Source organism: Palaemon carinicauda, chromosome 5 (assembly GCF_036898095.1).
Source record: "Palaemon carinicauda isolate YSFRI2023 chromosome 5, ASM3689809v2, whole genome shotgun sequence".
NCBI classification, from domain to species: Eukaryota; Metazoa; Arthropoda; class Malacostraca; order Decapoda; family Palaemonidae; genus Palaemon; species Palaemon carinicauda.
In genome coordinates this window covers 133,756,986-133,784,370 of record NC_090729.1, presented here as the reverse complement: position 1 = coordinate 133,784,370, position 27,385 = coordinate 133,756,986, and the positions used below count along the sequence as shown (strand labels likewise).

At 44.6% G+C, this 27,385-nt stretch overlaps 1 protein-coding gene across 1 annotated transcript in view; it reads left to right on the top strand.

The window, feature by feature from the left end:
• Grx3 (Glutaredoxin 3) overlaps positions 1-27,385 on the top strand; it is a 112,054-nt gene that overhangs the window by 25,443 nt on the left and 59,226 nt on the right. Inside the window, exon 2 of the mRNA XM_068374092.1 lies at positions 17,236-17,338. Within this exon, the coding sequence (XP_068230193.1) occupies positions 17,236-17,338 (103 nt within the window). The remainder of the gene's footprint in view (positions 1-17,235; positions 17,339-27,385) is intronic.

Here is a 27,385-nt window from a genome sequence, read left to right as displayed (position 1 = left end):
GCAGAACGAGCGGACCTCAGATGGTGGGTGGCAGACGAGCACCTGCGAAAGGTAGTGGATCTTCTCGTCTCTACCCCCGAGTTGATGCTGTTTTCGGACGCATCAAACAAGGGGTGGGGTGCCCACGTTCTGAACCACAGTGCCTCAGGCCTGTGGTCAGAATCAGAAAAGTACCTTCACATAAACCTGCTAGAGATGAAGGCCGTTTTTCTGGCCCTTCAAAAGTTCCACCAAGTCCTGGCGGGCCACTCCGTAGTGGTGATGAGCGACAACACTACAGTGGTGGCTTACATCAGCAAGCAGGGAGGTACCTTTTCGGAACAGCTGTCCCATCTTGCAGTAGAGATCCTGAGATGGTCCGAAGCCCACTCGATATCACTTGTGGCTCGCTTCATTCCAGGCAAAAGGAATGTGCTCGCCGACAGTCTGAGCAGAGCGACGCAGATAGTGAGTACCAAGTGGTCTTTGGATCCTCGGATAGCCAACAAAGTCCTGACTTTGTGGGGTTCCCCGACTGTGGACCTGTTCGCTACAGCGTTGAACACCAAGCTTCCGCTGTACTGCTCCCCAGTCCTGGACCCCAAGGCTCTCTGGCAGGATGCCTTCCAACAACGGTGGGACAACGTCGACGTGTACGCCTTTCCCCCGTTCTGTCTGATGAGGAGGGTCCTCAACAAGACCAGAACATCGGTCAACCTCTCGATGACCTTGATAGCTCCGCTATGGCATCACGCAGAGTAGTTTCCGGACCTTCTGCAGCTCCTCACGGAGATCCCAAGGGAAGTCCCTCCACGTCACGAGCTACTCAAACAACCACACTCCAACATCTTTCACAAAGCCGTAGCTTCGCTTCGACTTCACGCCTGGAGACTATCCAGCATCTCCTCAAAGAGAGAGGATTTTCGCAACAAGTTGCGGAAAGGATGTCTGGCCACCTGCGCAGGTCATCTGCAGGAGTCTACCAGGCGAAGTGGCGAGTTTTCTGTGGTTGGTGCCGTGGAAGGGGTATTTCTCCCCTCGATGCCACTTTACCAGCAATAGCGGAGTTCCTTGTGTATCTGCGGGAAAAAAATGCGCCTTTCAGTCTCAGCAGTGAAAGGCTATCGCTCAGCCTTAAGTCTTGCCTTCAGGATCAAAGGAATGGACATTTCCTCCTCGCTGGAACTGTCTCTTCTCATACGGAGTTACGAACTTACCTGCCTTCAGTTGGAAGTGAGACCTCCTCCTTGGAACGTGGTTCGGGTTCTCAGGTCTCTTAAGAGGTCTCCCTACGAACCATTGCACCAGGCTTCTGATCGCCACCTTACCTGGAAGACGGTGTTCCTGCTAGCTCTGGCCTCGGCCAAGCAAGTCGGTGAACTGCATGGTCTCTCCTACGACGTCGCCCATTCAAGGGGATGGGGGGAGGTAACGTTCGGCTTCGTCCCTGAGTTTGTTGCTAAGACTCAGAACCCGGGAGTGCAGGACTCTAGGTTCAACTCTTTCCAGGTTTTGAGTCTTCGTTCTGTAACAGATGACCCAGACCATCTCCTACTGTGCCCAGTGAGGAGTCTGAGGTTGTATCTCAAAAGAACAGCTGCAGCCCACCCCCAGGTGCGGAACTTGTTCGTCAGCACCGGGGAAACGAAGAGGAGGGTCACCAGGAATACCATCTCGGCCTGGATCCGCAAGGTGATCCACCTGGCCTTGAGTTCTGACCCTCCTCCGTCACGGCGCCCTAGGGCGCATGAAGTCAGGGTCGTTGCTACGTCCCTGGCCTTCAAGAAGAACTTTTCGGTGACGCAGGTCCTGCAAGCTGGGGTGTGGAAGCGTCAGACCACCTTCACGGCCCACTACCTGTAAGACGTGACACACAGGAGGCTCGATACGTTTTCTATCGGCCCTGTGGTGGCTGCACAACAGCTGGTCTAACCTCAGGCTCCTTATTGGACAAGTAGCAGAAGGTTGAGGGCATTGTTACCCGGTTTTAGTCTGTGTGAATGAAAAGATCTGTCTGGCCCTTTTATTTTCTTCATCCTCTCCTCCTCGGAGAAAAACAGCATCCTGGGTCCTTTGCACAGTTGACCTCGAACCTCTGCAGGTAAGCCATGCTCCCTTGTGTTCCTAATATTAAGTTGTAATACTGTCATGTCCCCATACTCTGACGAGGTGGTATTGGGTAGTCCTAGCCTAGATTTCCCTCTAAAGAACTCCAGGCCAACTTCTTAGGACATGGCACTGCTCACCTTCACACACGACTTACGTAGGCCGCAGCAGCCCCTCAGCTGTCGGCGAGGCGCAGGGGCCCCAACCCTTGAGTTCCTTTATGGACCCGGGTTGGGAGCCCCCGGGCAAGCCAAAGCCAGTATGGCAGGGGACTTACCTCCCTTCCTAAGGGTTGAGTCACCCCACGTAAATAGCGTTGGTTTGTATTCAGTTATGGAACAAATGACAGATTCGTAGATAATTTGTATTTTTCGTAACGATACAAACCTTAGCTATTTACAGTTATGTGCCCGCCAGCCCTGTCCCCCAAGATAAGTCCTACCTCTAAGTAAAGTGGATCTTCACCGGTGTGTGTGAGGGGGGAGGGGTAGCTAGCTAACTAGCGGTGGGGTAAGAAACCCTTGTTAAAACTTTATGGCTTGTCATCGGCTGCCGCCAAAGTAATTACCCCGTGTAAATAGCTAAGTTTTGTATCATTAGGAAAAATACAAATTATCTACGAATTTGTCATTTTTGTTTATTAATATTCATAAAGGAACATAAAATTCATAATAATTAGGTTTTATTGTTATTGTCCATGGAAAAATACAAAGAAAAACTTTGAATGCCCTCTGACATTCACTCATTTTTATGTTTGATTTTCTCCTTTTTGGCAAGAATTTTATCATTTCAAAGATGAAAAGTTAATTTCAGCATTTTGCTAACATAAGGAAGAAGAAAATTTGCTCTATTAAGAGTTCAGAAGAGGGTAATAAATCGTAGTGTAGAGAGCGAGAGAGAGTGATATGCTTAAAGAAGCAAGATATTGAGCTAAAGGATCTTCATTTATGATTAAATTGTGATAAATAACTTTGTTTTTGTTTATCAATACCCAAAAAATAGAACATGAAATTCATAATAATCAAGATTTATTTATATTATCTTTGCAAAAATACATAGAAAACCTGAATGCCTGTATCTCAAAACTCTACTTATTGACCTTCAAATTCTATCTTCTCGCTTAGTTTTAAAGATATAGCATTGAAACTTGTTATATAAGTTAGAAAGACAATTTATAACTGTCAAATGTTGCCCTTTTTACCAATTTTTTCTTCATATTTTTTTTTATTTTTTCCCCGATTTTTAGGATTTATTTTTTTCCCATAATGAAAAAAATCATATCCAGCAAAAAAATTACTTTTAGAACAAAAGCTCCTCATTTTATTGGAGGCCTACATCAGGTCTATACTGTATAGGGTAGTAATCCCAAGTCTTAATATTAATTATGAAGGGAGAAGATAGTGCATTTTGAAAAACACTAATTTTCAGGATAATTTGTCCTGGTGTTGCAAAACTGAAGGTCAGAGGCAAAAAACCCTTCCAGTTTGATGTCCTTAGTCACCTCATAAAGTGGTATGAATGTCAAAGTCCTGTCCTTAAAAACGGCATTAGCCAGCCGGCCCCCTTGATGATTTCCCAAAATATTCTATATCTATCTGGTGAATACTTACCTGGGGCATTTAGAACATTCTGAACAGTTTGCATTCCATGCAAGTTTACGATATGGTTTAAAATAAGGGAATCATGGGGCTGGGCTGTCATTATACATATACAGTACCCCCATATTGTTTGGTTCGTGTAAATCTGAGCTTATCCACTTCAGTCTAAGAGTTTGTTATGGTAGTGGAAGTGAGTAATGAAAGGATCGATTTTTAGTGGCTCAAAACATCTTTGTTAAGAGAAAAAAGTGCCTTTTTGGTCAGAAACAATAGGAACAACATCAAATGTACAGTATCTTGTAGCCCCTCCAAACCTTATGTATTTCTTTAACATACCGTAACTCCACAGTTTGGGCACCCATAACATGTAGTAACTCCACAGTTTGGGCACCTATAACATACAGTAACTCCACAGTTTGGGAAATTAACACAATTTACAACTAAACAATGACCTATCAGTTGCTTCTTTGTGTTTAAAACATGTGAAGGTGGGGGTCAAGGATTGGGTAGTTCATATGAAGAGAATAAACAGAAGTTCTGGAAAGAAATAGAGTAAGGAAGGACTGATCGTGTAGTGAAGAGACAGTAAAAGATGGAAATGGAAGGTTGTTGAAAGGAGATAAGATGAGAAAAAAATGGGCTGAATATTTTGAAAGGTTGCTCAATGTTGAGGATGATAAGGAAGCAGTTATAATTGCTGTTGTAGGTGTTGAGGGGCCTGTGATGGGAGATAAGAATGAGAGAAAGATTACAAGAGAGGAAGTGAAAAGAGCACTAGATAAAACGAGAGTAGGAAAAGCATCTGGTATGGATGGTGTGAGGGCTGAGATGTTATAAGAAGAGGGTATAATTGTACTGGAATGGTTGCTGAGATTGTTTTATGTTGTCAATGGTGCCAGTGGACTCGGCGTGTGCATGCATTGTTCCGCTATACAAAGGTAAGGAAGATGTGCACGAGTGTTGTAATTCTACAGGTATTAGTTTGTTGAGTGTGGTTGGAAAAGTGTATGGTATGATTAATAGGATTAGTTATAAAATAGAGTTTGTAATCTTAGAAGTGTAGGGTGGCTTTAGAGGAGGTAAGGGATGTATTGTTTAGATTTTTTTAGTTAGGTAGATATGTGAGAAATATTTAGCTAAAGGTAAGGAGGTATTTTTAAATATTAAACTTAGCCGGTGAATATATAATAGCTGACGTCTCCGACGGCTCGACAGATTCCAAAAACTCGCTAGCGATCGCCGTGAAGGTTGCGGGTGTGACCACCAGCGCCGACTATCGGCCAGATACCGCATATACTTGTCAACATCTCCAGTTCTTCTCTGTCGGTCTTGTCGACAAGTTGGTTCCGCTCGCTTTATGACCTCGAGTTTTCTACCGAATTGGTGAAGTACTTGGTTTTGGTTTTATTGCTTTCGTCGTGTTGGATTATTCAATACTATCTTCAAAAGAAATGCTTTTGAAAGGAGAGGAAAAGTGTTTTGCCCTTGCTTTTTTTTTTTTTTTTTTTTAATCTCTGGTTTTTCCATAGAGAAAAGATGGCCGACCCTTCCCTCAGTGTACGGAAGTGTGTTTAAGGCTTTTAGTAATTATTTTATCACTTTATAAATTATTGTTCATATTTATAGATTTTCCTCTATATATTTTATATCTCACCCGCCTTTATTAGGCCTCTTCGATTAGCTTTCCATTTATACTAAACATCAAGATAAATTTTATGTTTTGTTTATATGCGGCCTTTACCTATTCCTTGTAGGCGGTCCTAACTTGGAAAACGAAGTTAAACAACGTTGAGCCCATTCAACTTTTATTTTTGTTATGTTTAAATCAATTGCTCTGTAAGAGTTATGAGATGAATATTTTTTCAATATTAATCTTACCCGATAATCATGTAGCTGTCAACTCTGTTGCCGACAGAAATCTACGGTCGGGATACGCCAGCGATCGCTATACAGGTGGGGGTGAACACAACAGCGCCATCTGTGGTCAGGTACTCCAGTACTTCTTGTCAACACCACCTCAATTTTTCCTCTGTCGTGCCTCCGGCTAGACCTACATGGATACGCTGTTGATTCTGGAGTTATTGCTCACGATTTGGTGATGTATTTGCTCTAGAGTTTAGCCTTCGCTATTCAGGAAGCTTTATCATTAGCTTAGCAAGTTTTTGGAATTAATTTGATTTAATTTTTGATTTAATTTTGGTGACGAAGAGAGTATGAACTCTCTTTCACTTTTTAATGGCCGACCCTTCCCTTAGACGGAAGTGTTGGTGTCGAAGAGAGTATAGACTCTCTTTCTTAATTTTGCTTAACAAAAGTTATAGATTTATTTTATATCTCTCCGCCTTTTATAGGCCTCTTCGATTAACTTCCTTTTATTATAAACTTATTAAAATTAATTTTTATGTTTGTTTATATTCGACCTTTCCTAATAGTAGGCGGTCTTTTCTTGGAACCGAAGTTAATTAACTTTGAGCCCGTCATTTCGTTTTTACCTGTTAACATATTATGCTATTTTAATGTTTTTGAAAGATTTTCTTTGATAGTCTCGTACTGTTTTCAAAGTTGAACTAACGTTTTGTTTTGTCTCTGCAGTTGTTGACGTTCAGAACGTTCAACTTGCGCTCTATCGTTACGATAGAGAGAGAATATTCACGGTTTCACGTTGCAACTCCGTCTGTTGCCGCACCAGCTGTTTTAGACACTCAGTCTCAACGGACAGTAGCTCCGTTTGTTGTTGTCTTTCATAGACCCTAGTGGTCTATGCTGCAGACAATGCAGTCTCAGCTTGCGGTTTTGATGCAGGAGTTTCAGGCAGAGAAGGTTAGCACACCTCCTCCTGCGAGCGCTCCTCCACCTCTGCGCAGTCCACCCTGCCAGACGTATGATGTTGAGGCTCCTCCTGCCTCCATGCGTGAGCTGCCGCATTGGGAGTTGCCAGGTACCAGCGCTATGCAGCAACCTCCACTTTCCTTGAGGCAGGAGCCTCTTGCTATGCGGCAACCTCCTCAACCCTTGAGGCAGGAGCCTCATGCTTTGCAGCAACCTCCTCTAACCATGAGGCAGGAGCCTCCTCTAACCATGAGGCAGGAGCCTCCTCTAACCATGAGGCAGGAGCCTCATGCGTTGCGGCAACCTCCTCCATCCTTGAGGCAGCAGCCTCATGCGTTGCGGCAACCTTCACCATCCTTGAGGCAGCAGCCTCATGCTATGCGGCAACCGCCTCAACTCTTGAGGCAAGAGCCTCTCTCTGCGCAGCTACCTCCTCAACCCTTGAGGCAGACGCAACTCTTGAGGCAGGAACCTCATGCTATGCGGCAACCTCCTCTAACCATGAGGCAGGAGCCTCATGCTATGAGGAGCCTCATGCTATGCGGCATCCTCCTCAAACCATGAGGCAGGAGCCTCATGCTATGCGGCATCCTCCTCAACCCATGAGGCAGGAGCCTCATGCTGTGAGGAGCCTCATGCTATGCGGCATCCTCCTCAACCCATGAGGCAGGGACCTCATGCTATGAGGAGCCTCATGCTATGCGGCATCCTCCTCAACCCATGAGGCAGGAGCCTCATGCTATGCGGCAACCTCCTCTACCCATGAGGCAGGAGCCTCATGCTATGCGGCATCCTCCTCAACCCATGAGGCAGGAGCCTCATGCTATGCGGCATCCTCCTCAACCCATGAGGCAGGAGCCTCATGCTATGAGGAGCCTCATGCTATGCGGCATCCTCCTCAAACCATGAGGCAGGAGCCTCATGCTATGCGGCAACCGCCTCAACCCTTGAGGCAGGAGCCTCATACTATGCGGCATCCTCCTCAACGCATGCGGCATGAGCCTCATCCCTTGCAGCATGAGCCTCATCCCATGCAGCATGAGCCTCATACCATGCAGCATGAGCCTCATCCCATGCAGCATGAGCCTCATCCCATGCAGCATAAGCTGCACGCCATGCAACATGCTCTGCTTACCTTACAGCATGCTCTACATACAGCATGCTCTGCATACAGCATGCTCTGCATACCTTACCGCATGCTCCTCAGTCACACATCTTTGGTTGTTGCCAACTCACTAGACTGTCAAGCAGTTTCATAACGTTGCCTTCTAGTCTGCTGCTTTTGCACCAGTGAAACCCTCACTGAGAGAACTTAGCTTTTCTCGGATATGGTTCCTGTAGATGAGAAAGTGCTATTCTCCCTCCTTCTGATATTCCCTTGAGGACTCTGTCATTTGGAGAGGATCCTTTAGCTGCTTAGCCTCCTATGGACTTTTATTTAAGCATAACATGCTTCCAGGGAGGGTAATGGTTCCACTTCAGTCGCTAACCCCGTCTGTTACCACACCTGCTCCCATAGACCTTGAGCTTTGTTGCAAGACATGCAGTCCAAGCTTAGTCCTTGTTAGAGGATTTTTTGTTTACGGAGTCAGTGTGTCACTGGGAAGACATTCAACAACCAGCAGAAGTGACTTGTTGTGACGCAGTGCGGCAACCTCAGCAACCCGATAAGGAGTTGTCTGTACGACCCAGACAGTCTAGACAGCTTCGGGTTGTCGCTGTACTTCCTCGCTTCCCCATGGTTGACAGTTCACAGACTGTGCAGCAGTACCATGATCTTGTGTCCGGCTCCGTCAGACGACTGGCTTTTAAGAGCTCCCACAAGTCGTCGCTGTCTGGAGATTCTCAGATGGACTATGGATCTGACCAAGGAACTGGGCCTCCTGGTCAATTTTGAGGAGTCCCAGCTCGTCCCATCCCAGACCATTGTCTACCTGGGTATGGATCTTCAGAGTCGAGCTTTTCGGGCTTTTCCGTCGGCCCCAAGGATCTACTAAGCCCTAGAATGCATCCAGAGCATGCTGAGAAGGAACCGATGCTCAGTCAGGTAGTGGATGAGTCTAACAGGGACACTTTCATCGCTGGCCCTGTTCATCGAGTTAGGGAGACGCCACCTCCGCCCCCTTCAGTATCATCTAGCGGCTCACTGGATAAAGGACATGACGCTAGAGACGGTCTCAGTTCCTGTTTCCGAAGAGAGGAGGTCTACTCTCACGTGGTGAAAGAACAGCTTTCTTCTCAAGGAAGTCTACCTTTGGCTGTTCAGAAACCCGACCGCCGTCTCTTCTCTGACAGACACGGGCTGGGGTGCGACTTTGGACGGACAGGAATGCTCGGGAACATGGAATCAGGAGCAAAGGACACTTCACATCTATTGCAAGGAGCTGTTGGCGGTTCATCTGGCCTTGATAAACTTCAAGTCCCTCCAGCTTAACAAGGTGGTGGAGGTGGACTCTGACAACACCACAGCCTTGGCTTACATCTCCAAGCAGGGAGGGACTCATTCGTGGAAGTTGTTCTAGATCGCAAGGGACCTCCTCATCTGGTCAAAAGATCGAAAGCTCACGCTGGTAACGAGGTTCATTCAGGGCGATATGAATGTCATGGCAGATCGCCTTAGCCGGAAGGGTCAGGTCATCCCCACAGAGTGGACCCTTCACAAGAATGTTTGCAGCAGACTTTGGGCCCTGTGGGGTCAGCCAACCATAGATCTGTTCGCTACCTCGATAACCTAGAGGCTCCCGTTGTATTGTTCTCCGATTCCAGACCCAGCAGCAGTTCACGTGGATGCTTTTCTGCTGGATTGGTCCCATCTCGACCTGTATGCATTCCCGCCGTTCAAGATTGTCAACAGGGTACTTCAGAAGTTCGCCTCTCGCAAAGGGACACGGCTGACGTTGGTTGGCTCCGCTCTGGCCCGCGAGAGAATGGTTCATAGAGGTACTGCAATGGCTGGTCGACATTCCCAGGACTCTTCCTCTAGGAGTGGACCTTCTACGTCTACCTCACGTAAAGAAGGTACACCCAAACCTCCACGCTCTTCGTCTGACTGCCTTCAGACTTTCGAAAGACTCTCAAGAGCTAGGGGCTTTTCGAAGGAGGCAGCCAGAGCGATTGCCAGAGCAAGGAGGACATCCACTCTCAGAGTCTATCAGTCTAAAGGGGAAGTCTTCCGAAGCTGGTACAAGGCCAATGCAGTTTCCTCAACCAGTACCACTGTAACCCAGATTGCTGACTTCCTGTTACATCTAAGGAACGTAAGATCCCTTTCAGCTCCTACGATTAAGGGTTACAGAAGTATGTTGGCAGCGGTTTTCCGCCACAGAGGCTTGGATCTTTCCACCAACAAAGATCTACAGGACCTCCTTAGGTCTTTTGAGACCTCAAAGGAACGTCGGTTGTTCACTCCAGGCTGGAATCTAGACGTGGTCCTAAGGTTCCTTATGTCATCAAGATTTGAACCTCTCCAATCAGCCTCTTTTAAGGACCTCACATTAAAAACTCTTTTCCTCGTGTGCTTGACAACAGCTAAAAGACTAAGTGAGATCCACGCCTTCAGCAGGAACATAGTTTTCACATCTGAAACGGCTACATGTTCCTTGCAGCTCGGTTTTTTGCTAAAACGAGCTTCCTTCACGTCCTTGGCCTAAGTCGTTCGAGATCCCAAGCCTGTCCAACTTGGTGGGGGACGAACTGGAGAGAGTACTTTGCCCAGTTAGAGCTCTTAGGTACTATCTAAAAAGGTCATAACCTTTACGAGGACAATCAGAAGCCTTATGGTGTGCTATCAAGAAGCCTTCTCTTCCAAGGTCTAAGAACTCAGTTTCTTACCTATTCAGGCTCCTGATTAGGGAAGCACATTCTCTTCTGAAGGAAGAAGACCTTGCTTTGCTGAAGGTAAGGACACATGAAGTGAGAGCTGTGGCTACTTCAGTGGCCTTCAAACAGAACCGTTCTCTGCAGAGTGTTATGGATGCAACCTATTGGAGAAGCAAGTCAGTGTTCGCATCATTCTATCTCAAAGATGTCCAGTCTCTTTACGAGAACTGCTACACCCTGGGACCATTCGTAGCAACGAATGCAGTAGTAGGCGGGGGCTCAGCCACTACATTCCCATAATCCCATAACCTTTTTAACCTTTCTCTTGAATACTTTTTATGGGTTGTACGGTCGGCTAAGAAGCCTTCCACATCCTTGTTGATTTGGCGGGTGGTCAATTCTTTCTTGAGAAGCGCCGAGGTTAAAGGTTGTGATGAGGTCCTTTAGTATGGGTTGCAGCCCTTTATACTTCAGCACCTAAGAGTCGTTCAGCATCCTAAGAGGACCGCTACGCTCAGTAAGGAAGACGTACTTAATAAAGGCAGAGTAATGGTTCAAGTCGTCTTCCTTACCAGGTACTTATTTATTTTATGTTATTTTTGAATAACTAATAAAATAAAATACGGGATACTTAGCTTCTTTGTTAACATGTATGCTGGTCTCCACCCACCACCCTGGGTGTGAATCAGCTACATGATTATCGGGTAAGATTAATATTGAAAAATGTTATTTTCATTAGTAAAATAAATTTTTGAATATACTTACCCGATAATCATGATTTAATTGACCCACCCTTCCTCCCCATAGAGAACCAGTGGACCGAGGAAAAAATTGAGGTGGTGTTGACAAGAAGTACTGGAGTACCTGACCACAGATGGCGCTGTTGTGTTCACCCCCACCTGTATAGCGATCGCTGGCGTATCCCGACCGTAGATTTCTGTCGGCAACAGAGTTGACAGCTACATGATTATCGGGTAAGTATATTCAAAAATTTATTTTACTAATGAAAATAACATTTTTAGAAAATATTTTAAGCAATATATTCTTTGAATAGTCTTCGTGCTGCTTTTTCAAAGATGAACTAACGTTTTGTTTATTTATGCTACGCAGTTTGCGCTCTATCGTTACGATAGAGAAAGAGAGAATCACGGTTTCACTTTGCAGAAAGAGTAAATCGATTTTGACGTTTTGTTCATTCTTCTTTCAAACTGAAGTGTTTTAGATACTAATTTAAAGGAACTTGTTAATTTTCAAATTCGTAGTCCTTTCAGTTTTTTCCTTTGGTCAAATAACCTGTTATTGACGAAAAGTGAGTGGGCCATTCTCTTGTGTGTGACAAGAGAGAGAGAGAGAGAGAGAAAGAGAGAACGATCCGATCTTTATTCTCGTCCCAAGTCTCTGTACAAGGAGTTTGGGAGCGAGTAACGTTCTCGTTTCAGTTTTTTACTCTCGTCCCAAGTCTCTGTACGGGGAGAGAGGATAAAACGTTTTAGTTTTTATTCTCGTCCCAAGGCACTGTACGGTGAGAGATTGAAAACGTAGTCCTTAGTGAACTAGTGTTTAGTCTCCTCCCCAGTCACTGATCTTTTTAACTTTATATATTTCCGTTTTATTCGATATACTGTATATGTATATGTTTATTGATTTTTGCATGTGTGTTTCATTTTGTACTAATGTGCTTACATTATACGACTCATTTTGCAATTCTAACCTTTTGATGTAAGGTAGAATTGCGTGCTTCAGGTAGAAATCAGTTTTATTCATGTCTAATGTGAAATTATTGAAAAATACGATATCAGTGAAGTAAGTGCAAAAAACATGTTCTGTGTTGCGGAGGGTTCGTTTGTTCGTGCTTGTCACTTGCCTAGTCCGAGACCTCTTTCAGGCTCCCCTGCACCAGGGAGAAGGAATGTCGTAGGACCTACGGGAGTGAGGAGTGTAAACCAACGAACAGACGTTCCCTCAAAGGTATCAGATGTTGCTCGGCAAGCACGTCCTTGCCATAAGACAGGAGAGACGAAGTTTCTCCTCGTCTTCCGATGATTCGTCTCTTTAAAAGCCTGGGCGTATAGTTTCGAGACGGTTGAAACGTTTATTAGTTCCTTCAGAACAAGTTCAACGTCCTAGCTGTAGTCATGATAAGAGTCCCGTTCATAGCGATGACGTTCATGTACAGACGTTTCTGCCACAGACTCGACGTGACGTTGAGCGGTGGACGCCGTGGACACAACGTGACGTCGAGTGTCAGTCACCGTAGTCTCGATATAGCATCGATTTACTACGTGACGTTTGAACGTCAGCCACTGCAGTCACAGGTTGATCCGAAGTTAGATATGCTGTTAAAGCTTTCTTCTTCAATAGAAGCTTTCGATCCTGTTCCTGTGCGAAAGGATCCTTTGCTTTTTGTACGTCACGGTTCTGGGATACGTGATTCGGGTCTTCAACCTTCTAAACGAGCTTTTTTACGCCACGCTGACGTTATCTCTAGTGACAGCTTTGCTGTTAAGCGAGATGCAGAGCATAAATCTCGATGTAACTTTGATCGCTTTGAACGTCAGCCACCGCAGTCACAGCGTGACGTTGAGATGCAGAACGTGACGTTGAGCGGTGGACGCCGTAGACATGACGTGACGTCGAGGGTCAATCATCGTAGTCACGATATAGCATCGAACAGCAGTCACCGCTGTTACTATGGGACGTTTGAACGTCAGTTACTTCTGTCACGACGTGTAGTAGAATAACATTCTCTGCAGTCACAACGTGACATCGACCCTCCAACTTTAACTTCTGTTCATATACAAGTGGATGTAGCCTGTCAGGCTTTTCCTTCACGTCATTCTGAATATAAATCTCCTTCTCGCAAGACTTTAGTTTTATCAGATGATGTGCCTTCTGAAGAAGTTGATGACCCCCTTTCAACTAATGTACCTTTGGGGAGTCATTCAGAAGAGGAGTAACCTAGGGTGGTCCAACAATCCCTTGTATTTTAATTATGAATTTCTTTAGTGAAATTTTGTCCTAGACTTTCTTCGACGCCTGCTTTTACGAAGTCAGTTCTCTCTTGTTCTTCCAAGAGGGCCATGCTCTTACTGGGAGACTGGTTGGAATCCAGGAGAAGTTTAGGAAAGTCTGCTTTTGCTTTTCCTCCTTCTTAATTAGCTTCTCGCTCGGGCATCTGGTGTGACACGGGAGAAGCTCGAGGAGAAGTTCTCGGCTTGGGAGTACCTGCCTCTGCCCAGGGAGACTTCTTAAGCCTTGTGGACTCTCCTCGTCGTCTAGCCATGAGACGCTCCAAGATTTTATGGTCGGCTTCAGAGCTAGACCATCTCCTGTTAGGAGTTTTTTTGAGCGTTTGAAGTTTTTATTTGTTGGATTGGTCCCTGGGAGCCTTAAGTAAGAAGGTCTCTCCAGCTGTCAATGTATTGCTGTACAATTATGTCATGCATGAACAAGGCTATCAGGGATGGCTCCAATGATCTGACAGCCACGTTCACTGCAGGAACAAGGCTATCAGGGATGGCTCCAATGATCTGGCAGCCACGTTCACTGCAGGAGTACTTAAGATGTAAGTGCGCTCAATGTGTTCATTGTCAAGACAAACTTCACGATGAAGACTACCAAATCTGTCTTGGCAGCAGTAAGGGAAGGCGACTGGATGGTCTCTCTCGACCTTCAGGATGCATACTTCCACATCCCGATTCATCCAAACTTTCAACAACATCTGAGGTTTGTGGACGGGAAAGTAATGTACCAATTTCGAGCACTGTACTTCGGCCTCATTCCTGCTCCTCTTGTTTTTACAAGGCCCTTGCAAAATGTAGCAAGCTTTCTACATTTTTTGAGGATTCAGAGCCTCCCTTTATTTTGACGACTGGCTAATCAGGGCGTCGTCATTATATCGCTGTCTGGAGAGCCTCTAATGGACATTAGACCTAACCAAGGAGCTAGGTCTCATAGTGAACGTAGAGAAGTCGTAACTTACAGTACCCCATCCCAGACTATTCTTTATTTGGGAAGGGAGATACAGTGTCTGATTTTTCGGGCCTTTTCGTCTCCCACAAGAATGGAACAAGCTCTGTTAAAAGTCCTTCACTTGCAAGAGAAAAACAGTTGCTCTGTAAGAGTTTGAACTAGCCTCGTGGGAACTCTTTCATCGCTGGAGTAGTTTATCTCTCTGGGGAGACTCAACCTATGCCCTCTCCAATTTCACCTAAACCATTGGAACAAGGAGAAGGGCTTAGAGAGTATCTCTTTCCCAATCTCCAACTCAGTCTAGACATGTCTGACTTGGTGGGACAGCAACATCAGACTTCGAGAAGGTCTTTCTCTTGCGATCAAGAACCCAAACCATGTGTTGTATTCAGATGCATCGGATTTGGGTTAGGGAGCTCCACTGGACAGTCTGGAATGCTCGGGTCTTTGATCCACGGATCAGAAGGAACTCCATTTAAGGCAAGTAACATCTCTCCTTTGGCGAGATTTGTGCAAGGAAAAATGAATGTCTTGGCGGACTGCCTCAGCAGAAGAGGACAAGTCATCTCCATGGAGTGGACGTTGCATAAGACTGTGTGCGAGAAGCTATGGATGACATGGGGTCAACCCACCATAGATCTTTTTGCGACTTCACTGACAAAGAGGCTCTCGACTTACTGCTTTCCAGTTCCGGATCCAGAGGCAGCTCACATAGACGCTTTCCTGCTGGACTGGTCTCACCTGGACGTTTATGCCTTTCCACCTTTCAAGATCCTAAACAAGGTGCTGCAGAAGTTCACCTCTTACGAAGGGACCAGGTTGACATTGGTTGCTCCACTCTGGCCCACGAGAGAGTGGTTCACAGAGGTACTTCTATGGCTGGTAGACGTTCCAAGAAGTCTGCCGTTACGGATGGATCTCTTGCGACAGCCTCACGTAAAGAGATTTCATCAAAGCCTCCCCACGCTTCGTCTAACTGCCTTCAGACTATCGAAAGACTCTCTTGAGCTCGAGGGTTTTCGAAGGAGGCAGCTAGAGCGATCGCGGGGGCTAGAAGATCCTCTACCATCAGGATCTATCAGTCGAAATGGGAGGTATCTAGAGACTGGTGCAAGTCCTCCTCTATTTCCGCTTCCAAGTGCCTCTATAGCGCAGATTGCGGATTTTCTGCCTTATCTGAGAAACGGTCGCTCCCTCTCTGCATCCACGATTAAAGGCTACAGAAGCATGTTAGCTTCTGTTTTCAGGCATAAGGGTTTGGATCTTTCTAATAACAAAGATCTCCAAGACCTGCTTAAGTCTTTCGAGACTTCCAAGGAGCGTCATATTTCGACTCCTGCTTGGAACTTGGACGTGGTCCTACAGTTCCTTATGTCAGACAGGTTTGAACCTTTAAATTCAGCCTCCCTGAAGGATCTTACCCTCAAGACACTTTTTTTTGGTGAGCTTGGCTTCGGCTAAAAGGGTTAGTGAGATACATGCTTTTAGCAAGAACATCGGCTTCTCCGCTAATAAAGCAGTATGCGCTCTTCAACTTGGTTTTTTTGGCCAAGAATGAACTTCTGTCTCGTCCTTGGCCTAAATCATTTGAAATCCCCAGTCTTTCTGAGATTGTGGGGAATGAAGTTGAAAGAGTGCTGTGCCCCGTTAGAGCTCTTAAATTTTGTTTATCCAGAACTAAACTGCGACGAGGTTGTTCAGAGGCTTTATGGTGCTCCGTTAAAAAGCCCTCTTTGCCCATGTCTAAGAATGCGTGGTCTTATTTAATTAGACTTTTGATTCGGGAGGCACACTCTCAATTAAGTGAGAAGGATCATAATTTACTTAAAGTCAAGGCTCATGAAGTTAGAGCGATAGCAACTTCTGTAGCGTTTAAGAAAAATAGACCCATTAAAAGTATTATGGACGCGACCTTTTGGAGAGGCAAGTCGGTTTTCGCTTCATATTACTTGAAAGATGTCCAGACTCTTTATGAGGACTGCTACACACTGGGACCATTCGTAGCAGCGAGTGCAGTAGTGGGTGAAGGCTCTACCACTACATTCCCTTAATCCCAATATCCTTTTAATCTACTCTTGAAATTTTTAATCTTATTTTGGGTTGTACGGGAGACTAAGAAGTCTTTCGCAATGAAGAAATGAAGAAAGAATCGGTGCCACTATGAAGGGGGGGATTGGTCCAGAAAAAAGTCACAAGATGAGTAAGGAGGTGCTGGTTGGTCATTTAGGTGATGATTGCAATGGCATCCCAGTTCTAATGATAAAGGAAAAGTTGAAGCTATGAATAATTATTTGATCTGACACTAAATACGAACCCTTTTGCTCTTTATTAGTGACCAGAAAACCTCAAATCAATCAATCAATTTTTATTAGGGAATATACTTTCAGCAAAGCTGGAAAATTAGCCATACCTCTTTTAGCAAGCTGTAACTACTCCACAGCTAGTTAGTGGTGGGATAGGGGGCTTCGTACCAGCTACCTCGCTCATACACACACACCAGTGTTGTCACGTCATTTGCTTTTGACTCGTTTGAAAGTAGACGTTCGTCTCTCTCCAGAGCCCACTCTTACTGCTCTACTGACTTGCCTTTTTTTTTTTTTCACACATGGAAATTTTAAGGATAAGATGTAGCACTGTATATTTAGAGTAGCCTTGCCTGAATCAGGATAAGGTACATGATATAGTATGATGATCATCTAAAATTGATGCCTTGACCGTATGTTTAACACTATTCTTTGTACTGTATTGATAATAGTTGCTGCAAACAAATTTTGCTCAAATTACAGTATTTAGTTAATGGTAAATCTAGCAAAATTTCTATGGCAATTGTTAACAAATATTTTATATTTGATTAGTTTATAGGAAATGATTTTTATGACTTGTCTTTATATGTTATGTTATATTGTCACTAATTATTTGGTTTTCATTACAGGAATGGCGGCCTTTCGGTGGTCCATTTCACAGCTGACTGGGCACCACAGTGTGGACAAATGAATGAAGTTCTCAATGAACTTGCCAAACAATCAGAATTGAAGGTAAATGTGCTTCCTGATTTTTCTTTTAGCCTTTTAACTTTACCTGTGATGATTATGATTTTATGGATAATTTAGAAAGGAGGAAAGAGATTTAATAGATATACATGAGAACCAGTTTGGATTTATGAAAGGAAAGAGCATAGTGGATGCTATATTTATAATAAGACAACTCCAAGAGAGTTATATAGAAGGAAATAGGAAAGTTTACATGTGTTATGTGGATCATGAAAAGGTGTATGACAGGTGTTTGAGGGAGAAGTTGGTATGGCTAGTGAGGATGATGCAGGAAGCGTTAAGAACCATTGTAAAGATAAAATATGTAGAGACAGGAATTCCCTCTTTAGTTTGCTCTCCATCAGGGATCAGCTGAGTCCATTCCTGTTCCTTTGACTTTTGAATTAAGGAACAACTAAGAATTATGGAAAGTGATGTTTGCTAATGATATAGTTATTGTAGAAAAATGGCAAGAAAGCCTTTTAGCATGGAAAAAATAACCAAAAGGGAAAGGATTGAAGGGGAATTTTGGAAAGACAAAGTCCGTACTATTATATGGAACAAAAACTTTGGCACTTATGAGGAAAGAGGAGGGACTTTTGGATAAAGAACAGACATGAAGATGGGGAGATGGATTGCTGGCATATTACCACTGGGAAGAAGGAGGAAGAGTCAAGATATAAAAAGAATGTGTGGTATATGTAATGTAAAGGAAAAGACTAAGGAAGGTCGTCTGTGATACTGTGGTTATGTAATGAGAAGAGAGTAGCTGGAACATGATAATGATGGGGAGCAGTTTGGGGGATCAGATGGATGGGGTGAGGTGGGACGGGGAGCAGAAGTGGCAAAAAATAGAAATAGAGTTGACTTGGGCGGTGGACCCTGCTATACAATGGGATTGATAAGGTTGAAGAAAAAAAGAGGTTGATGATTTAGTGATATATGTTTTCTCATGTATTTATGCAATAACATACAAATGCAAGCAACAAACATGTGATTTCTCTTATGCAGAAGTTCAGGAAAGATGTCAACTAAATACTGTGTATGTTTTAACCAAATTAATCTTTTCTCCTCAGGTAAGGCCTGCAGATCACTAGCTAATTTTTGCATTAATGTTCTTGGTGTCACTCTACAATTGTGTGGTGGTTGGTGGCAGTGGTTCCCCAGTTCACTTTCTTTGCCATCCCATTATTGTATAAAGTTATTGCATCGTTATCATTACATCATTGTCTTTTTTTGTCAGGTTTTCCATTTATTATTTGTGAAACTCCCCTGACCACAATCAAGGGATTGCTGTACATCATGGTAAATCATAAGAAAGGTATCAAATGCTCCAAGGCCTTTGTGAAAGCCAAATTACAAATGTATTGAGATGTTTTCCCATAAACTATTAGTAAAACTTTAGATAATATGGGAGTTGTCTAAATTGGGTGGTAATCAGCAGAGCCAGAGTTTCCATAAACACATATACCTAATGGAGTAACTTTACCAATTTTCCAACAAGTGAAACAAAAAATCATCTGACACAGAGAGAGCAATAAACTACTGTACAGTATTGAGGACCTTCTTGCTAAGTGAGACCTTTCTACATGACGTGGCAGGGCTCTTCTAACATGTCAAAGCGATAAGTTGAGGCAAGGGTCATCACGGGATCATTCTAATAACTCGTTCAAGTGTCATCAGGATACATTGAGGCAACATCCACTGATAGACTTACAAGGAATGCACCCATGCTCTTCTTGACATCTTATTTTCCTGTTCGTTCTTCAATGGTACAAACACTTGGTGCTTTGTCACCCAGGATAGTCCTTGCCTCATTGAACTACCAACCTGGCTTCATTTTAGGTTCGGAATAGAAGTCTATGAAACAGTCATATCTACCTACTGAACACGTCTATACCTACCCTCGTAAAAGAGAAATCTTGGGACTACATCAGCCCTTCGGGACCCTACTCTAGACCCTTAACTGCGAAGACGAATAATCCCCTGATAAATTCTGTTCATTAAGGTATTAGCTTGCATCTGAAAGTTCAGTAACTCTTGGGAGGCATCTATGGCCTCATGAAGTGCAGTATGACATATATTGATCAGCACTTCCATATCTTTCTAGAATCAAAGCCCTCCCTTAAATTTTCTTGGTTGGAGCTAGCTTGAGGGGCTCCAGATAGTGTAAATTCTCAGATCTTTAGTCCAAGAAATTTGCTGCGCTCGAGCCGTATGAAAAACAAGATCTTGTCTCTTGCATTCTCAGATCAAGACAACAGTTACAACATTGACACCATGGACCCCCTGCAGGGAGAGATAAGACGAAGGGAATTTTGTTCTCAGCGTTTGAGTTTAGCTTCCATGGCAAGCCTGTAAGTGACTTCATAGATAGACCACTGGTCAAGAGCCGTAGCCTACTTTGCCACTTCCCAAGGCCTTGGAAAATCCTGAAAATTAGTAGTTTACAAGCCTGGCCTTGTCAGGTACCAAGTCTCTCATCCTCTTGGCGCATCAGCCTACAAACTAGAGGTACCACCTCTCTGTGAAGTTGCTAGCACTTCATGAGTGGATACTATCAAGTATGTCCTCTGACTGAAAGACTTTTTGCTAGGCACTGCACATGAGAAGTCTGGATATTTGCGACAATCCTTTGTAGCTGTCTATCAGCAAAAGTGGTCCATCTTTACAATTGAGATCGTAGAAGGGGCGCTTCTGCTGAAATATCTTTTTAAGCAGTTTGCCGACTTCTTTGTCTACCTTTGCTGAAAGAAGCTCCTATCAGTCTTGACATTGAAAGGCTACTGCTCAGTCTTCAACCAAATCTTTAGAGAGAAGGGCATATACCTCTCCTCTTCATGGGAGTTGTTTGCTGGTATGCAGTTTCAAACAGTCTTGCCCACTCTTAAACCTTAGGTTCCTGAATTGGAACAGGGACCTTTTTCACATGCCCATTACTTGTTCCCTATATGGGCCCTTGTGAAGGTTTAAAGGTTGTTATGAGTGGCAGAAGCAAGGGAAAAGTCACTGACTGACCTTACTGTATACCCATATAATTGGCCTGCAACCCCCTGCCCCTATCCACTCAAACTATGACCTGAGAGGGACAGGTGAGGACTACTGGTGATTCACCAAATAGACCAAAAGTCTCCCAAAAACTCCAACATCCATAGCTCACAAGGATGATAAGACTGCAGACACTACTTAATAATTGAACTTCCCATTTACCAAATGTGAGACAGGAAGGTTTCCAGTAGGCTACCACAATCCTTGGATAGAGATCTGACTCTCAAGACTGTTTTCTTGCTAGTCTTGTCATTGGTTATGTAAAATTTTGGATGTCTTTTGGCCAAACGTCTAAATAGGTATGCTGAAGGTAATAATCTGTTCCCTAGTTTGCAGTTAGGCTTTCTTAAGGGCTTTGGAGCATGTGATGCCCTTCTTACAGTTTCCAATGTCGAATAGAAATCCCTTGATTGTGATCAGGAAGTTTGTATGATTGGTCTTGATTTTAGTACAGCCTTGGAACGTGTTAATTATGAGATTTCTGTTTTCCAACTTTCACAGTTGCGAGCAGGTGGGTCTTTATTCTTAGCATCATTATTGAGTTTTTAACTAATAGATTGCAAGGAGTAATGTTTAATGGTCACCATACTGAGTATAAGAATGTGATATCTGGTGTGCCTCGGGGTAGTGTTCTTGGCCTGTTACTTTTCATACATACATACATATACCAAAGGCACTTCCACCAATTTTGGGGGGTAGCCGACATCAACAATGAAACAAAACAAAAAAGGGGACCTCTACTCTCTACGTTCCTTTTCATACTACAGTATATACACATGATAAGTGATTTGCCGAAGAAAAGAAGCTTGTTACAAATGCAGATGATACTACTCTCTTTACATCAATTCCAACTCCTGACTGTAGATCTAGAATTGCTGAATCCCTTAATAGAGATCCAGCTAAAATACGTCCATGGTGCAAATTATGGGGCGTGAAGGTGATTGCCCTAATTATACAACTGCCATAAAATTTTATGTGTGATTTTTAATGCAGATTTACTTTGAGAAACAAATTTGGTCTGTTTCTTCTTCAAATGCACAAAAAGAAAAAATGGTTTACTGAGAAATTCTTAAGAATTTTGGTGATCAATCTAACCTGAAGAAATCTTTAAGATCTTCATTCTATCGTACCTTGATTTTAATTTTTCAATATTAAACTTACCCGATGATCATATAGCTGTCAGCTCTGCTGTCCGACAGAAAAACCTACGGGCGGAATACGCCAGCGATCGCTATACAGGTGGGGGTGTACATCAACAGCGCCATCTGTCAAGTAGGTACTCAAGTACTCGATGTCAACAAAGAACCAATTTTCTCTCTGTCGTGCCACTGGCAAGACCTACTAAATACGCTGTTACTAACTGGATTTGTTTTCACAACTATTTGGTGAAGTACACTATTCCAGTTTTGAGCTTTCGCTATGCAGGGGTTTTATCTTCATTTCAAAACTTGAACTCGTTTTGGATAGATTTAATTATGGTGACAAAGAGAGTATGGACTCTCTTTCACTTTTAAATGGCCGACCCTTCCCTTAGACGGAAGTGTGTTTAGGTTTTTAGTAATTTTGCTTAACACGTTATAGATCTATATTTTATATCTCTCCGCCTTTATTAGGCCGCTTCGATTAACTTTCCTTTTATTATAAACATATAAAAATAAATTTTTATGTTTTGTTTATTTGCGACCTTTCCTGATAGTAGGCGGTCCTAACTTGGAACCGAAGTTAATCAACGTTGAGCCCGTTATATCGTATTTAACCTTTAAAGAATTTAGAACTTTTTAAATTTAATGTTTTATGAAAGAATTTCTTTGATAGTCTCGTACTGTTTTCAAAGATGAACTAACGTTTAGTTTTTTAGTCTACGCAGTTGTTGACGTTCAGGATGTTCAACATGCGCTCTATCGTTACGATAGAGAGAGAGTGTATCACGGTTTCACTTTGCAGTAAGAGTAAACCGATTCTAGCGTTTCGTTCATTCTTTCTTAGCTTTAATGGTTTAAATTCTAAATTAAAGGAACTTTTTATTTGGAAAACCTTTCAGTTTTTTCCTTTAGCATATATCATGTTTTGACGATATATAATTGGGCTCTTCTCTCAGGTGCGAAATCTAGAGAGAAAGAGAGAGATAGAGACGGAGGGAGAGAGAGGAGAAAAAACGTTTCGTTCAAGCGGGTAACGTTGTTCTCGTTTTACTCTCCTCCCTAGTCGCTGTAGGGGAAGAAGGTAAAACGTTTCTAGGGTTTTATTCTTGTTCCCAGGCTGTGTGCGGTGAGAGATTGTAAACGTAGTTTATTTGAACTAGTGTTTAGTCTCTTTCCCAGCCACTGAATTCTTTATCTTTATATATGTTTTCTGTTGCATTATACGACTGTTTTCGCAATTACTACCTTTTAATGAAGGGTAGGATTGCGTGTTTCAGGTAGAAATCAGTAAAAGTTTCGATTTCAGTGAAATAAGTGCAAAACAGAAAATCAAAGTGATAAAGTGATATGCGCAAAGTGTTACAGTGTTGCGTCCGAGGGTTCGTCTGTTCGTGCCTGTCGTTCACCTAGTCCGGGACCTCTTGCAAGCTCCCAAGCCCAGGGGAGAAGTAATGTCGAACGACTTATGGGTTCCTCAGGCCTTGATCAACGAACAGACGTTTCCCTCCGTGGTTTCGGGCGTATCTACCCAAGATCGCCCCACCCACACAAAGACGAGAGAGCCCATTTACTTCTCGTCTGCGGAAGAGGTTTCTCGTGAGAAACCTTGGACCAAGGTCTCGCAGCTTATTAAGTGCAAGTCGGTCCCTTCCGCGCAAGTCCAACGGCCCAGGTGTAGCCACTGGGTCAGTTCGGACTCGCTGCAGTCTTCCGATGACTGCACACCTCCTAAGAGAGGTAAAGCGGTACCGCAACAGGCAGTAACTCCGTCTGTTGCCGCACCCGCTGTTTTAGACCCTCAGTCACAACGGACAGTAGCTCCGTCTGTTGCCGCTTTTGTAGACCCTAAGTGGTCTTTACTGCAGTCTATGCAGACTCAGTTAGCTGCGGTTATGCAGGAGTTTCGTGCGGAGAAGGTTGACACTGCTCCCGTTAGCCTACAACCTGCCACGGTTGTGCGCCCAGCTCACGCTGAGGCTGCCTGCTCCCACACTCCGGCTGCGGAGAGGTTGGCGCTGCACCCGTTAGCCTACAACCTGCCACAGTTGTGCGCCCAGCTCACGCTGAGGCTGCCTGCTCCCACACTCCGGCTGCGGAGAGGTTGGCGCTGCACCCGTTAGCCTACAACCTGCCACGGTTGTGCGCCCAGCAGACGCTGAGGCTGCCTGCTCCCACACTCCGGCTGTGAGAGCTCCTCCACCCATGCGCAGTCGACCCTGCCAGACGCATGCTGACTCCCACAGACGCACGGAGCACTCCGTTGCCGTGCGTGAGCTACCACAACAACAGGATGGTGGAGTTAAGCTGCCGTGTTTTGACACGGTGCGTCAGCCTCCGCAACACACTGTGGTTACCGCCACTCGCCCGCAGCAGACTAGTCAGTCAGGAGTTGAGGCTTCCCCACACAGCTTTGGTTGTTGCCAGCTCACAGACTGTCAAGCAGTTACAGGACGTTGCCTTCTGGTCTGCTACTAATGCACCAGTGCTGTATGTCCTCACGCACCTGTTGTGGTTGACAGTTCAGTTTTTTGACAGTTCACAGACTGTCAAGAAGTTACATAACGTTGCCTTCTGGTCTGCTGCTTATGCACCAGTGAGACCCTCACTGAGATAACCTAGCTTTTCTCGGACAAGGTTCCTGTAGATGAGAAAGTGCTGTTCTCCCTCCTACTGATATTCCTTTGAGGACTCTGTCATTTGGAGAGGAGCCTTAAGCTGCTTAGCCTCCTATGGACTTTAATTAAAGCATAACAAGGCTTCCAGGGATGGTAAATGGTTCCGCTTCAGTCGCTAACCCCGTCTGTTGCCACACCTGCTCCCGTAGACCCTAATGGGCTTTGCTGCAAGACATGCAGTCCAAGCTTGTGTCCTTGATAGAGGACTTTTTACGGAGAAGAACCTTCTGGCCAACAACCTTCCTACCGGTTGGTTGTGCGCCCTGTTGACACTGAGGTATCCTACTCGCGTCCGCCAGTTGAGGTGGTTCCTCCACCGATGCGACCCAGTGTGGGTTGCCAGTCGCACGTTGACGTTAAGCGACGCTCGGAGGTGGTTGTTGACGTTCAGTGTGTCACTAGGAAGACGTTCAACAACCAGCAGAGGTGACTTGTTGTGACGCAGTGCGTCAACCTCAGCAACCCGGTAGGGTGTTGACTGCACAACCCAGACAGTCTAGACAGTTTCGGGTTGACGCTGTACTTCCTCGCGTCCCCATGGTTGACAGTTCACAGACTGTGCAGCAGTACCATGATATTGCGTCCGGCTCCGTCACGCATCCACTAGTGCGACCGGATTCAGCGAGTCAGACGTTGCCCACTCCGTTGCCGTTTCCTCATCAGTTTCGGATGAGGAACCCTCTGATGAGGACGTTGCTGAACAAGACGATCAACCCCCAGCCCTGCTATCCATCCAGAAGATGCTGAAGAAGGAACGCTGCCCTGTCAGGCTGTGGATGAGTCTGGTAAGGACACTGTCATCCGTGGTTCAATTTGTGTCACTTGGAAGACTACACCTCCGTCCTCTTCTGTATCATCTAGCTTTTCACTGGAAAAAGGACAAGACGCTAGAAGCGGTCTCGATCCCGGTTTCCGGAAAGATAAAGTCTGGTCTGACTTGGTGAAAGGACTTTATCAACCTTAGAAAGGGTCTTCCCCTGACTGTTCAGACTCCCAACCACGTTCTCTTCTCGGACGCTTCGGACGTAGGCTGGGGTGCGACATTAGGCGGTAGGGAATGCTCGGGATTATGGAACTCGAGTCAAAGGACAATGCATTTCAACTGCAAGAAGCTACTGGCAGTACGTCTGACCTGGAAAAGCTTCAGGTCTCTCCTTCAAGGCAAAGTGGTGGAGGTGAACTCGGACAACACCCGGCTTTGACGTACATCTCCAAGCAAGGAGGGACCTACTCTCTGACATGGTACGAGATCGCAAGGGACCTCCTCACCTGGTCAACAGGTCTAAACTTTTCACTAGTAACGAGGTTCATCCAAGGCAACTTGAATGTCATAGCAGATTGTCTCAGTAGGAAGGGACAAACAATTCCAACAGATTGGACCCTCCACAAGGATGTATGCAAGAGACTTTGGGCCACCTGGGGCCAGCCAACCATAGATCTCTTCGCAACCTCGATGACCAAGAGGCTCCCTATAGTTTGCTCACCTATCCCGGACCCAGCAGTAGTTCATATAGATGCCTTTCTACTAGATTGGTCACATCTAGATCTATATGCATTCCCTCCGTTCAAGATTGTCAACAAGGTACTGCAGAAGTTCGCCTCTCACGAAGGGACAAGGTTGACGCTAGTTGCTTCCCTCTGGCCCGCGAGAGAATAACTCACCGAGGTACTTCAATGGCTAGTAGACGTTCCCAGAACACTTCCCCTAAGGGTGGACCTTCTATGTCAGCCACGCGTAAAGAAGGTACACCAAGGCCTCCACGCTCTTCGTCTGACTGCCTTCAGACTATCGAAAGACTCTCGAGAGCTAGAGGCTTTTCGAAGGAGGCAACCAGAGCGTTTGCTAGAGCAAGGAGAACATCCACCCTTAGAATCTACCAATCGAAGTGGGAAATCTTCCGAAACTGGTGCAAGTCAGTATCCGTATCCTCGACCAGTACCTCTGTAACTCAAATAGCTGACTTTCTCTTATATCTGAGGAAAGAACGGTCTCTTTCAGCTCCCACTGTCAAGGGTTACAGAAGCATGTTGGCATCAGTCTTCCGTCACAGAGGCTTAGATCTTTCCAACAATAAAGATCTACAAGACCTCCTTAAGTCTTTTGAGACCACGAAGGAGCGTCGTTTGGTTACACCTGGTTGGAATTTAGACGTGGTACTAAGATTCCTTATGTCAGACAGGTTCGAACCGCTTCAATCAGCCTCCCTGAAAGATCTCACCTTTAAGACTCTTTTCCTGATATGCTTAACCACAGCTAAAAGAGTCAGTGAGATTCATGCCTTCAGCAAGAACATCGGATTCTCATCCGAAACGGCTACATGTTCTTCAACTTGGTTTTCTAGCCAAACACGAGCTGCCTTCTCGGCCTTGACCAATATCGTTCGATATTCCAAACTTATCGTATGGTTGGAAATGAACTAGAAAGAGTATTATGTCCTGTAAGAGCTCTTAAGTTCTATTTAAAAACCTTTACGAGGCCCGTCTGAAGCTTTATGGTGTTCAGTTAAGAATCCATCTTTGCCTATGTCAGAGAATTCTTTATCCTATTTTATCAGACTGTTAATACGAGAAGCTCATTCCCATCTGAATGAGGAAGACCAAGCTTTGCTGAAGGTAAGGACACACGAAGTTAGAGCTGTCGCAACTTCCGTGGCCTTTAAACAAAATAGATCTCTGCAAAGTATATTCGACGCAACCTATTGGAAAAGCAAATCAGTGTTCGCGTCTTTTATCTTAAGAATGTCCAGTCTCTTTACGAGAACTGCTACACTCTGGGACCATTCGTAGCAACGAGTGCAGTAGTGGTGAGGGCTCCACCACTACAATTCCCTAATTCCATAACCTTTTTAATCTTTCTCTTGAAATGTTTTATTATTGTTTTTGGGTTGTCCGGAAGGCTAAGAAGCCTTTCGCATCCTACTTGATTTGGCGGGTGGTCAAAGTCATTTCTTGAGAAGCGCCTAGATTAGAGGTTTTGATGAGGACCTTTAGTATGGGTTGCAACCCTTCATACTTCAGCTCCTAGGAGTCGCTCAGCATCCTATGAGGATCGCGAGGCTCAGTAAGGAAGACGTACTTAAAAAGGCAGAGTAATTGTTCAAGTCGACTTCCTTACCAGGTACTTATTTATTTTATGTTTGTTATTTTGAATAACTGCTAAAATGAAATACGGAATACTTAGCTCATAA